The 15,313-nt window shown below is 30.7% G+C and overlaps 1 protein-coding gene across 1 annotated transcript in view; it reads left to right on the top strand.

The window, feature by feature from the left end:
* LOC113371279 overlaps positions 1-12,640 on the top strand; it is a 155,533-nt gene extending 142,893 nt beyond the window's left edge. The window contains exons 6-9 of the mRNA XM_026611911.1: positions 6,730-6,864; positions 8,234-8,382; positions 8,898-9,093; positions 11,061-12,640. Coding sequence (XP_026467696.1) covers positions 6,730-6,864; positions 8,234-8,382; positions 8,898-9,093; positions 11,061-12,640 — 2,060 coding nt within the window. The remainder of the gene's footprint in view (positions 1-6,729; positions 6,865-8,233; positions 8,383-8,897; positions 9,094-11,060) is intronic.
* Positions 12,641-15,313: the final 2,673 nt, after the last annotated feature.

Below are 15,313 nucleotides of genomic sequence, written 5' to 3'. Positions count from 1 at the left end.
TTTAACAGATCTCCAAAACCGCTAGATCTACTTTCATGAAAATTTGACCAGTTTTTCATCTTGTTAATACAAGTAAATTGTTTTTTGAATTATTCACATCGGACGCTTCACATCGAATCGATTCACATTCATCCGTTCTCTTAAAATCTGTTTTGGCACTTTTTGCCCCATATCTTCGGAACGGCTAGACCTGCCTTTGCCAAAAACTAATCAGCACGTCTCCTTATCAATACGAATCGAATGTTTTTTGAATTATTCAAATCGCTTCATCCGTGTTCTCGAAATCGTCGACGAAAATTTGTATCCGAACACACACATACACACACACATACATCCATTTTTTCTAAGGTATGCCAAAATGTTAAGAAGGTTTTGAAACGTAAAGATATATAAAAATTTTCATTTTCAATTTTTTTGCGATTACTATAACTTACCCTACGGGAAGTTAAAAACAACTTAGGAAAATCACGGGCTTGTTGTAGCAGTTTTTATTTCAAATTAATAAATATTGAGATCCACTTATTGCAATTTTACGAAATAATGATGCATCGAAGCAGTTACAAATTACCCTGTGTATTGGGCTAGTTGTAACATCTACCGGAGCAAATAATAACGACAAAAAATGTGGAATAATATCTCTTATAACTTATGCTTTGCTTATTTTTAAGAAAGTTAACATATTTTTAAAGTAAGGCATTCTTTTCATAAACTATTAATATTATAATTAATATAAATTAACGTAATAATTAATACAAATTAAAATATATAGTTTGTATTGTAATAGAAATTCTCATCATAAATCAACGTTAACTTCAATTAATACAAATAAAATATATGGTGCCTATTATTTATTTCAACTAACTCCAAATGTAATTTTTTATATTAATCAAGCTAACTATTTGAACAATTTAGCAATCATTAAAAGTATTATACATGATTAAAGATTGATAAATTTGAAACAAAATAATTCATATAAAATTTTAAAATTAGTCGATAATGAAAACGCAAACCGAAAATTTATGATAATACAATTTTATATAACCTGTCAAAAATGACGCAGTTGCACACTTTTGCATATTATTATTAGCTCTGACAATATGCACACTTCTGCATATTATTATTAGCTCTGACAACATGATGCAAGGGAGTGTACATATCCGATCAAAAGGAAGAAATGATTTAATATTGTTTAAAATCCTGATAAAAACGCCTGTTACTACTTACCCCTGTCACAATAAGCCCTACAGCTCCCCTACTACCCCTTTAATATTTACTTATGTATAAGTTGGATAGTTGTACTTTAAAAATCAGTTGTTATTCAAAGTGCGTAGGATATGATTTTGCTTGAATACGGGTTTTAAAAAAATATACGGAAGTAGTAATGGTATAAAAAATGGCAGTATTTTATACTTTTCTGTGATGTTTTGATTGCATTTAATTGTTCATTGAAAATCTTTGTTATTATTTTTAATTCATCCATAAAGTTTTAAGCGATGAAAGCCATAAAATTATTTACAATTGTTCTATTATTCGCAATTTTTACAGTTGAGCTTCCTGTTTATTCGTTAGCGAAGAAAATAACAATATAATCGGTTGAATTCAGTATTTTCTGTAAATCGCACGGCATGCAAAGTCGTCACAGCCGGCTGAGACGTCTCGTCTGCCTCGGAACAATGCAACAGTACCAGTGCATTTCCGATAAGGGTGGATGATTGCATTTCTGGAACGTAATTACCGTTGCGAACAAAACAATACCTATAAGATGCGACTTATGCGTTATTCTACATGATCTTATTGCAATTCCAAATGATTAATTACTATCTTATGATATATTAGCAATTAATATCTGCAATGTACTGACGATCGTTAGCCAGCTAACCTATGTGAAAAATATTTGTCAGAAGATTAATGAACCGAGCTATAAACTATTAATAATAATATTTTTTCAGAAGATTTTCTAATTACTTTTAAAATCAAACTTGAGGTTAATGTCATATTGTTATTGAAACTGTCAAAGAAACATTGGGATATAAACTCTTTTAAAACAAGTGACAATAATAAGACTGATTACAAATAATCCTTTTTAACTTCCCGTAGGGTAAGTTATTCTAATGGGCCGAAAATCGAAATTGAAAATTTTTACATTTCTCGACGTTTTGAAGGTTTCTGAACGTTTTGGCATACCTCAGAAAAAATGGATGTGTGTGTGTGTGTGTGTGTATGTATGTGTGGATACAAATTTCCAGTCACGTTTTAGGGCGCACGGATCAACCGATTTGAATGGTTCAAAAAACATCCGATTCCTATTGATAGGGAAAAGAGCTGATTAGTTTTTGGCAAAGGCAGGTCCAGCCGTTTCGGAGATACGGAGCAAAGAGTGCAGAAAATAGAAATCGTATTATTGAGAGAACGGAGTATCCGATTTGAATGATCTAAAAAACATTCAATTAGTAATGATTGGGAGAAGTGTTTATTAGTTTTTGGCAAAGACGGGCCCAGCCATTTTGAAGATACGGAGCTAAATATGTAAAAAATGGCAGTTTTTGAGAGAACTAAGCGTCCGATTTGAATGATTAAAAAAACTTTCTGTTTGTCTTAACAAAATAATCGATTTAGGAAAAAAAAAAATTTCTATTTTTTTTTTATTTTTTTTTTTAGTTGTTTGTTTATCGAAAATATTTATTTTTAATTCTGACTATAGTTCTAATATACTTTACAAATAATTTCAATTCTGCAATTGAGTTTATATAATATTTATAACTATTAGACAATGTTGCAATATTTACAATAATCTATTTGAAAACATTCAGTAATCCTCGAACATTCCGTTACGGTACGGGAAGTTCCAGCAATTTGCCTTAAGGCACGATGCCACCCACCCCACTAGTTTTTTTCATTTATTAATATATAAATAAAATACTTCCATACATACTGTATCTCAACCAGAAGCATTGTCTGGTGTAACACGTAAGAAATCACAGCTCCTACTGATATTATTGCAAATCTGATTTGCAGATTTTACGTTTTCTCAACGATTAATTATGAATTGAATCAGAGCAAATTTGATAAAAGTACGTGTCTGTGCGCATGTGAAGCGATTGTTGACCTTTCGTCGACGTTTTCTCAAAAACGGCTAAACCGATTTCAAAAATTTAAAAGAAAGGGTAATGAAAAACACTATAAGTATAAAAAAATTGTCTAGTTTGTGAAAGCTCATATTCTGAAAGTAGGGGTGGCGTAAAACAGATCAAGTGCCAAGGAATATGCAGTTTCTGATTCCATGTAAAATGCGCAGGTGTTAGTCACCATTATATTTTTCATCATTGTAATGATGATTCCGACTAGGTCTCAGTATATTAATACATAATTACAGTAATATTTTGACTGATTAATAAAATTATAAATTTATTACAACAATTAGTCGTGACAGCAAAAGTGATCGCACAGTTGAGTTTATTTCTTGTTAATTTTTTTTTTATTTACATTAATGAATTACAATTTGTCGTTATAAACTACATTCAGTAATTTTAATGGTTTGTTAAATAAGAAAAAAAAAGTTGGAATGTGGTGATCCGATTCGAGGTTGGATATGTTTAGCTTATAGATACAATCCTGATGTGAAAAAATTTAAATAAAGCCTACGAGTGATTGTACATGTTATAGGATTACTAAAGAATATCAAAAAGGGGACGTTTTCTTCTGAGCCGTTCAATGCCATGGTTTTTTATTAAGTTTTTAGCCACGATGTTTGGGTGATTCTGTATTCTATTCTTGTATCTCTGACTGAATTTTGCTATTTCTTCCTTGACAGCGTTTATGTTCAAATCAGTATGAACCAACCAATTTGGGACATACTTGGGTGAATTTATAATTTATTTCAAAATCTTGTTTTGAAATCTTTGAATTATGGCGATGTTGGATTTGCGCGCCGTTTCCCAAAGCTGTATTCCGTACGTCCAATTTGGTTTTAACATGAATTTGTATAGAAGAAGTTTCTTTATACAAGTATGTTTTTGCCATATTATATTCATAAGCTTCGTGATTGTTTAATTACGTTATGTTGTGTTATGTTACCTACTTGACAATAAAAGTCGTTATAAATCATTTTGGTTTTTATACCTATTATTAACCTACGTTTATGGCGTGGACGGTTGTGACACTTGTCTAATTTGATGTTATGACTAATGCAGCGTATTTATGGATACAATTTCAGTATTTTTGCGGAGACAAATGTTCAAATCGATTTTATTTACATTTTTTGCAGCAAACTGATAAATAAACTAAATTATTGCTGAACAAAAAGTGGCACAATCATATCCGGTCTCACCAACATTTCGCATATCACTACACATTACTCGACAAACATTTCTTGACGTTTGCATTATATTACTGTAATGTTTGATTTTCAATGCATTCTAATAAAATAATGATACTTGTATTATAAATATTTTACAATATAACTATACTTTCATAAATAGTTTTTCACATGGAAGTGTCAGTAACCAACTTGCACTTCACTTATTTTTCCTTTCCTTTTCACTTTAATTTATGAAAAGATTTATTAGGCTTAATAAAATAAATGAAAGCTTACATTGCCGGTTTGTCATTGTTGAATAAGTCATTGATATTTTGCTGCATTGTGCCTTTAACAAATCATTTTTCTGATTGTGAGTGCATAGTTGTTGTTTGATCTGGGGTTATTGTTCTTTTAGCATTCCTCGATGTGATGATATTTCAAATAGCTTCTTCTGTCGCAGTATCAATTGCGCCTTTTCGCAGTTAATTGCGGATGCGCAAACAGAGATCTCATAATAAAATTTCTCATAAAAGTGCATCGAAGAATAGCCCGGCGCGCGCCAAGAATGCCGCGGACTCGGATCATGAAAACATTCGCCAGTCTTAAGGTTTATATTCGCGATTAATTGTAGTAGAGACCATTATATGTATTTTATTTTACCGGTATGGACTTCCTTATTATTGTGTTTTAATTTAAAACTATACGCAAAACAAAGCGGGTACTTCATCCTTCTCCACAATAACTACGAATTGCATCCGTACAATGGACAGGATGCAAAATGAACAGCTTTTATATGACTAATAAATATATGAGGAGCAGAACAAATTTAATACAATGAGCACGTAGTGTACTGGAAACAATCAAAACTCTATATGATTTTTCGTGATATCAAATTTCAATAAAATGTTGAAAATACACACGTAAATTGTGAAAGGACATAGCTCATAGGTAGCATGTCCGACTCGCATGCCGGAGATCGTTGGTTCGATTCCACGCACTTCCTAATACAATAATTAATTGTAATAACGAATTTGTATATAATAATATAGAATTGTAATTGAATAAGTTAGTATGTACGAAATAAACAGTATCAAGCTAAAAAATTCGTCATAATTAGAAGAAGACGCAATAGCATTAGTAGAAAAAACGAAGAAGATGGATTCAGAAGAAAGAAGAATGAGTTAAAAATGAGGATAATGTAAAACGAATTAATAGAAGAGCTGTTCTGAGCCTGATGACGGTTGGTTATGACTTATGATTAATTTGTTTCCTTTGATATCATGCCTTATGTACTCATTTCCCAAAAGACTTGATTCAGAGATCTTGGGTTCAAGACCCACTTCCAGCAGCCTGTTGTCAAGCAGTGGTGATAACGGTTTTCACTTGGAAATTAGATAGCAATATGTTTCCAAGTGAAAATAGCCCTTGCTCGGCATTGTTGCACCAAGAAAGTCAGCCCTATTACATTCATTCTAATAATAAAATCATCAAACATGGGTGGATTAACCATTGGGTTACTATCTAAAAATACGAAGTAAAAAGAAGTTGCAGCTCAACAGCTCTTAGGACATAAGGTTCTGATTGCTGTTAAGAGATGAGAATATAATAAAAAAACATATGAAAAATGTTCCAAACGTTATACTTATAAATTTTATTTCTTAATAAACAGTATATTTGTATGTTCCTACCCTATATGTCGTTTGTCCATACTATATGGATAAAATGGTTTTGTGTGAATAGTTGCATTTTTTCTTATTAAATATATTATTATACATAGTTCCTACTTAATTTTAAGACAACTATTCAATATGTGTAAGATTATAAAAAGGATTGAGACTGATTATAATATGATGAAATAAATAAATATCATTAAAAACAAATTACCATGTCTTTTTGTCCTTACTTCCCCTATTTTGTTCAATAAAATTTTGAAGCTAAATTTTGCATAACCCATTCAGCAATCGAAAATTTGTCTACCTACATTCAGTTTATTTGTGCAATACAACAATTGAGCAAGTTTACATTTATGCCAATCATGTACATATACAGGACCGAATTTGATAATTATCTAAAATGTTGATTAATTAATATCTAGTAGTGTAAAGTGGTTTTTGAAATAAGAATTAATAATTAATTGAAAACAGAATTTGTTTCTGGATGAAATTTCAATTAGAGAAAATGAATGGTAGGTTATGCATACTAACCGAAATAAACGCAAAACTAGTCAACATATAACAAGTAATATTTGTAACTTTTAGATCTTGTAATGAAAATTGAAGAAAGATCGAAGAAGTCTGCATTACACTAGGAGAATATATCTAAAATTTAAATCGAAATTTGTATAAATTAATGTTAACTTATTTTATTGGAGTAATAGAAGAATATAAAAAATATATAAATAAAAAGTGTAATATTATTGTTTTTTCTTTCAGGATGGTTTTCCTTGGTCAGTGACAAAGGTGACGCCGTTGCAGCAGTGCACACGACGCTGATGCAGTTGGTTCGAGAACGAGTTTACAAATTTGTTTCAACTGAACCTTTTGCAGCCTACTCGGAAACGCTCGCAGGTAATTTCAATTCAAATTTAATAAAATATTCCGACCGACATATTTAAAATTATATTGTAATTTAGATTTAGTCGTGTATTAGTGGCTAGAGGTATGAGATTTCAATCAGAGATCAGGTTCGATACCCAACTTGAGCATCCTGATGTCGGTAGTGACATCGATTTCCATTTGGATATGTAGATAGCAATATGTTTCCTAAATTTTGTTTTGTTTTATTTTATTTTCAATAGCAATCAGAATACAGTGCTATTTTGCTTATTTCATTCACTCACACACATACACACACACTTTCTAACACACATATCAATTATTGTGATAAATATTAAATTGATAGTTAGAGAATCACTCCAAAAAGTGACAATAAGTAAAGTTGTGCTAAGGGTCTTCAATATTACCTTTAATCAGCTTCTTATTCAGTCTTTTTGAAATTGGGGTCTCAAGAAGCTGACTATAGAATTTGAATGATGTTCTAGTTTTTGAAAATGTTTGACACTGTTTATTTTTATAACAATGTGAAAATCGTCGCGTAAGGTCTTTTGCTTATGAACCACGAGGCATTAGTAATCTGTCTCAATATTGTAGATTGAGCACTTTGCATTAGCACAATGTTTGACTTGCTCGCACAGCCTCACAATTGTATGCCATAAGTCCATATTGGTTTTATAACCACCTTGCAAATAGATTAGTAGCTTATTATCGATAGATAGAATTGATTTATGTCCCAGGAGCCAGTATAGTTCTGCGGTACAATTTTTTATAGTTTTTAATTTTGCTATATGATCCTTCCATATCAGTCTGCGATCTAGATGCATACCTAGGTATTTGATACAATCAGTACTTGGAATTGCTTGGCCATAAAAATGCACTCTTGGTCATGTTGTCTTGTTGAGTGTAAATGTTATATGGTTAGACTTGCTCTCATTTATTTTTATTCTCCATTTTTATGTCCAATCCTCTATAGCATTCAGATGCCTTTGTAAAACTAACTGCTATATCATCAGCAAAGGTTGCAGTTGTGGTTGATTGAATAGTTGGAAAATCATAAGTGAAGAGAATATATAGAAATGTTTTCAAATGAAATGAAATGAAGTAGCTTATGTCCTGCATAACTGCATCAATAAAAAAGTCATTGCTATTATATAAATTGTATGATAAAATTTAGCACATAGATAGAACAACAGTTTGGGTTGCCATCTATAAAACCCAGGTAGTTAGTAAAGTCCAATCATCACAACAGCTTCTAGTACCCTTAAGATCTGATCGCTGTTCCAACAATATGAAAAAAATTTAACATGAGACAATAATCAGAACAAAACATTTATCTTTTCTAAATATCTTCAATCTTATCATTTTTGGTTAATTTATATAGGTCGAGCGCAATATATCCGAGGAATGGCACGAGCTGGTCAAGTCTACAGATTATTAGCTGTTTTCCAAGACGGGGCTGGTGATTCCAGTAACGGAAATAATAAAGATGGAAAAGGCCAATATGCACAACTTTTAGGAGACAATCAACAGGTAAAATAAGAAAAAATAGTTACATGTTATTAGTGCACAATGTAAGAAAAATATTATTTATGAACGCCATAGAGATCATTATTAATTCGCACTAATAACAGTAGCCGGTTGCAAAACTATTGAAACATTTATATGTGCTGAAAAATTAACTTCTCATTATTGACTAAAAAAAATTAATGTTGTGACATAATTAGTGTTTCTATATTTTGATATAAATAAAATATTAAATTAATTTCATAATATTCTTTTAAGTTATAAATATTTCACTGTCAACTCTTTACACGTTTGCTTCAGTGCTACTTGCAGTGGTATTTATATCTTTAATAGAACAAGTAGTAAACGTTCAGCATAATGTCAAGACATGCATCAAACAATAGAGTTTCATAATAACTATATAATATCTAACCATATAAGGTAACTTACAACAAATACGGCATAAAATAGCCATAATACCATTATGAATAATACTTATTCCTTACATTATGATCACTAACACAAATGACATATTATTTCAGATTATTTACGTATCACTGTCAACCAAAGGAAAATTCTATGAAACCTCAAGCAGTTTACCAGCGCCTGGAAAGCAGTCAAATTTTGATAAAGATTGCGTTCATAGACTACCAAATATTCTTCAGCATTGTGATTTACCTGTAAACGTGAAACTTATATCAGGTCCGTTACCGGACTGCATGAGTCAAGATTGTTCAGGTAATAATAATAGAAATATTATAGAGCGTGGTCTAGCAAACGATTATTCCGGGTTTCATACCCGCTTCCTCATTTTGTTATCAAGGTACAAGGTTATCAAGGTAGATTTTTACTTGGGATTATAAGACTCAAATCGAGTCACAATAGCCTTCTTGTCAATAACCTTCATTATTCATTAAAGTCTTACTATATTATTTAAAGCAAACCTATTGTAGTTGTTGATATTAATTTTCATTTAAGTTGTGTTTTGTATATTCAGAGTAGAAACTTTCCGATAATCAATTCCAATAAAGTTTGTAAATGATATGATCATGTGTATTTATTCCGTATACATTTTTGATTTTACATAAAATATCTCGCTTTTATTTTATAACCAATAGATAATTGCAGGTTTAATTATAATTTATTATTACTTTGTAAAAACATGAATTACAATCACTATATCGCATTATAGTATGTTATTATTTATAACGCGAATATAACCACATATCACATATAAAGCATTTTTTTATTTTTTAAAAACTTATAAAGTTATAACGTTGGTAAATAAATCAGTTGTAAATTTCATTGCAATATTTTGAATTATTCTCGTATTCATTCATAATTAAGTCAATGTATAAACATTATATAAAAGTAATTTGGCGCTCATCATTTGCTATAATTTTGTCAACATTTTTTAATTTTAATATTTGAATTGTTGTAACTGTTGGTCTAATTTGGCTTCATACTTGTCTGTTCGACAGATGGCAACCCAAACAGATGTCCCATTTTTGTATGATACATTATTATTACAATTTCTGTAATAGAGCGAATATTTTCATTGAAGCAGCAATGCCGGATGAGAGCTATTTTTACTTGAAAACATATTGCTATCTAAATTTTCAAGTGAAAATCGTTATCAGGCTGCTCGAAGTGGAATCAAACCCGAGAACTCTGATTCAGGTTCAGTCATTCTAGCCACTTACCTACAAGCAAGCCCATTTCAACCACATAATTTAAAAAAGTTCAATCATTATCAATAAAAGGGTTGGTTTAGCGGTGGTAGTCCAGTCATTTAAGCCTAAATTAGGTAAGAATCTCGAAATTCGAGATTCCCAACTGTAAGTCTGTAAATACTTACTGACACCTTAAAGTTGTCTCAAAACCTACATAGAGTACGGTGTCAATACCATATGTAGATTTTGAGACAACTTTAGGGTGTCAGTATATAAGTATTTACAGACTTACAGCTAGGTATCTCAAATTCCGAGGTGAACTTACTATAATGACTGAACTATGGCGTAATAAGTTTGGACGAAGGTTTGCACAAACTAGTCCAGAGTTCGCTAGTTCGATTCCAGCCACACCTAAGCCCGACATCAAGCAGTTTTGATGTCAAATTTCTATTTCCATTTTACAAATCATAAAATTTCAACTAATGTAGTTAATTAGTCACAACTCAATTAGACAATTACTGGGTTGCCATCTTTTCAAAAACATATATAATAACGTCAAAACAATTGCTGAAAGTCTTGGTATGGCACATTGTAATTAAAAGTAGAACAACAACTAAATTGTCAATGAAAATGTATTCACAAATTACATTTATTGTGAAATAAAAGTTAGTAACTAATTAGAACTATCTTGGCTTTAGGCGTCGGTGGTAGCGGAAGAGTTAATTTATAAAAACCAATAAAAAGCGTTATTTACTTGATTTATTTTTCTATTAACATTTATTTGCACATTATTTTCGAATAGACAAAATGCTATTGACTTATGAATTTTATATTGGAGATCTATAACATTACGTGAAAATTTGACATCATACTGCCTGATGCCGAGCTTGGCCGAGGTCGGTTTCGAATCCGGGATTAGGGTTTGCTAGCTCACGCTTTTACCACGGCCCTAATGTATTCAATTAATTCAAATTAGCTATCAATCTTCTATCACTTCATAAAAAATAATAATAAATATTTTCTCTGTTTCAGATATTCTCACATTGCAAAGTGTATCCTCTGAACCCATGCTCGTCACATGTTCTCTAACTGAAAATCCTGAAGGCAGCGAACTGCAGTACCAGCTCACCAAGACAACAGCTAGTCCGGACGTCACAGTGTCAAGGTGTATAGTAGGACCAGACACGGAGCATCGATTATATAAATCTGCTTCCGCTCAAAACGTTTTAGCATTCTGCCAGAACAATTTGGATTCATGGTTCCGCAGAATAGAGGTAGTTGATGCCCCACCAGTCCCCGAAAATGACAAATACGAAAATATTTTGAACAAAATCGATGGCTTAAAACTCCTAAAATCCGCGAGTTTTGCCAAATTTTTACGCGGCGATAACAAGCATTCCCCGTCACACGAAAAGGAAGATTCTATCATATTTTTGAGTAAACACGATTTAGAATCGATGGAAAGTGATAACATGAAGAAGAAGCATTCGTCAGATTATAGTTTGGATAAAATGTCTTCAGAAATTTCTAGCAAGATGAAAGTTTTTGAACCTTCAAAAAGAACTAAATGGTTCAAACATTTCAGAATATTAAACACCAGCGAGCAAAAAGATTACAGGCAAGAAATTACTGAAAAATACAGAGAATTTGTTGATCCTTTTGATCCTAATGACAAAAGTAAATCAATAGAAAGATATCAAGATATGGCGAAATTGATTGAGGAACGATTCGGTAAAAAGTTCAGCACCCAAGATAAAACTCCGCCCGTTAAAAACGACTCACTAAAGAAAGTTTTAACAAAAAGCATTTCAGTGCAGACAAATTGTCCTGATAATTCCTTAGACTGTTCTGAGAACGATGAGAATAAGTCAATTCAGCCAGATGTTATTCCTTTAGAAGACTTGAATAAAATAGAAAAATATGATGAAATTTCTGATAGAACTAATTCTGGACAAAAAACTTCATTTTTCACTGAAAAGTTATGTGCAGAATTCCACGTGAAAACGAAACAACTAAGTAAGTCGACTTCGAGTCTCAATACTATATTGCACTTCAGCGTACCACAAAAAATGAATGTAATAGAATTAAGAAAAGAATCTCAATCAAGTGAATCTATCACTAAAGCAACAGTGCATTTTCCAGAACACAAAACAAACGAGGAAGAAATCAGTAATATTCAAAACAGAAAATTGCCTGAAATCGATGACTTGCCTTACAGTACAGTGCGTGATCGATTGGATAATAAAAACCAAACCCAAAAAATCTTTGAAGAAGAAATCTGTCCAGAAGATAATGAGAATATTTACGCCGAGATTTGCGGTGACAGCATCAATTTTGAGAACGGTCTGTTTGTTAACAATAATGAAATTGACGCTATTATTCTTGATACGTCTATTGACGCAGATCCGATAAATCTGAATTCGGGTACTACTTCTTCTTCAAGTAGTGCAGGCAAAAAAATTGTATCAGAGAGTAGCATCAAGATTAAAGTCGGATGCGATGAAGGTTTTGTCGATACCGAAAATATAACAGTCATCGAAAGTGATAATTGTTATATGAATGTTGTAGAATCGATAGATGACACTGAAGCGTTTTACAACACTTTGAAATAATTTATTTCAATAATTTGTTTTTTTTCTGTCTACTCAACAGTTGAGAAATTTTACTGTTCATAAACCATTTTTTTCACTGAAAAACAAAAGTCGAGGAGACAATAATATCTAAATTTGCATCATGAAGGAATATTTATAAATAAAAATTTTGAAATGAATTATAAGCATCAGATTCGAAATAAAAAAAAATAAAATCATTAAACCATATATTTTATATTTAAAGCTAATGTTTATATCTCAATCAAGTAAATAATCAAAATACCAAAGTTAAAAATATATTAAGTATAAATTTATATGCATATTATGTAAAAATACTATATAGTGTAAATATCTTATTTTAACCATATGTGATTAACTATATCTAATGTAGAAAGATTGTAAAGCACTAAAGTGTATAAATATAGATTTTGTATATTTGTATGTGTAAAAAATGTAGGAGTTTTGCCTATAATAAAAGAATTTATATGCTATGCGATTCTAAATTCTAAAACAATAACATAGAATAAGTAAATAATTACAGGTCCAGCCGTTTCGAAGATACGGGACAAAATGGGCCAAAAGTGGTAACTCAATTTATGAGAAAACGGAGCATTCGATTTCATTAATTTAAAAAAAAATTTACTTGTACTGACAACATGAAGAACTACTTAAATGTTTGGGAAGGCAGGTCTGGCGGTTTCAGATATCGAGTGAAAAAAGTAAAAAAAAAACACATTTGGCGGTTAAAAATGATCATTAGATATATGCACATAAAATTTTTATATACATACTTTCTAGTGACACATGTCGTGACACGCACGCGCTTCCAAATTTCTGTTTTGTTTACGATTGTTGGGAAAAAAGTTTAAAATTTTCAAATAATTTCAAAATATAATAAAGTCAATTTTTCAAACATTTTAAATTGATTTTTTCTAAAAAAAATCGAATTGTTTACAGATTTTTCAAAAGAAATTATTTTCAGGTAAGGGTAGTTCCAGCAATTTGCCTTGCACAATGCCATGCACCACTAGTTTACATATTAATTACAACATTTAGTACAATTTTTTTTTAAATTTTTTTTTAACTTCCCGTAGGGTAAGTTATTGTAATGGGCCGAAAATCAAAATTTTTACATTTCTCGACGTTTTGAATGTTTCTGAACATTTTGGCATATCTCAAAAAAATGGATGTGTGTGTGTATGTATGTATGTGTGGATACAAATTTCCAGTCACGTTTTCGGGCGCACGGATCAACCGATTTGAATAGAATTTGAAAACATTCGATTCCTATTGATAGGGAGATGTGCTGATTAGTTTTTGGCAAAGGCAGGCCCGGCCATTTCGAAGATACGGAGCTAAATGTGTAAAAAATGGCAGTTTTCGAGAGAATGATTTAAAGAACTTTCTGCTTTTCTTAACAAAATAATTGATTTTGGAAAAAAAAAATGTTTCAACTTTTTTTTTTCAAAAAAAAATTGTTTGTATATCGAAAATAATTCAGATTTTATTTTTAATTCTGACTATAGTTCTAATATACTTTAAACAATTAATTTTAACTTTGCAATTCAGTTTATATAATTCTTATAAAGATTAGACAATGTTACAATATTTATAATAATCTATTTAAAAACATTCAAAATTCCTCGAATATTTCGTTACGGTACCGGAAGTTCTAGCAATTTGCCTTAAGGCACGATGCCATACACCCCACTAGTTAATTTTTTTTTTCAAAAAAAAATTTTTTGTGTGTCGAAAATAATTTAAATTTTATTTTCAATTCTAGCTGAAGATCTAAAGCTCACTTACATAGTTTAAATAAATAATTTTAACTTTGAAATTCATTTTATATAATTCTTATAAATAAATATTAAATAATGTAACAGTACTTAAAATCTGTTTAAAAACTTTTAATATACCTCGAACATTTCGTTACGATGCGGGAAGTTCCAGCAACATACACCATTAGTTTTTGTTTCGGTACGGAAGGCTTCAGCAATTTGCCTCAAGGCACGATGCCATGCAGTTTTTTAAAAATACCTTTTATAATAAAAGAAAAGCGTATAAATTATTTTTGATGAATTTGGATGGATTTGATTGTATGTAATGTGCTCATATCGTTTTATATGTGTTGTTTGTATAAATCAAACTATATAGATTTATTTGACACATTATTATTAAATTGACTTATTAAGTTGACAAAAGTTTTAGTGCCCACACAAATGTTTTGAAATATTAAATCAGTCCTGAATATGTGCAGAGTAATATTAAACAAACGTAAAAATTAAATTTTGATGAACATTTCTAGATTTTTCAATGAAAAATTACTAAACTTGTTTATATCTCCAATAGAATTTTTATGTTGGTCAATAAAATTTCATGATAAATATTAACAAGTTTTTAGGTTAGGTTACTTACCTTTACTATCGAAGTAATGAAATACTTTGAATCATTTTATCACTTTAACTATTATTTATTCTTGCAGACAGATGCCGACCTTTATTTTCAAAACACTAACAATTTTAATGATATGATCCGACTACAAAAATTTAGCTACCGCCATCTTTTCCGAAAACATGGAACTCGATTTTTAATTCTAATTTAATATAATAATTCAATTGCACTTACATCATTCGTTTTGCAAAGTCTTACGAAGAGCATACCTTGTTGCAGGTGTTACAGTGAAAAATATTATTT

The sequence above is a fragment of the Ctenocephalides felis genome, unplaced genomic scaffold (assembly GCF_003426905.1).
Source record: "Ctenocephalides felis isolate EL2017-DRISC unplaced genomic scaffold, ASM342690v1 CF-g0.4_SCAFFOLD_01492, whole genome shotgun sequence".
In the NCBI taxonomy this organism is placed as follows: domain Eukaryota; kingdom Metazoa; phylum Arthropoda; class Insecta; order Siphonaptera; family Pulicidae; genus Ctenocephalides; species Ctenocephalides felis.
The sequence above is the reverse complement of the archived record's forward strand: the minus strand, read 5'-3'. Positions and strand labels throughout refer to the sequence as shown.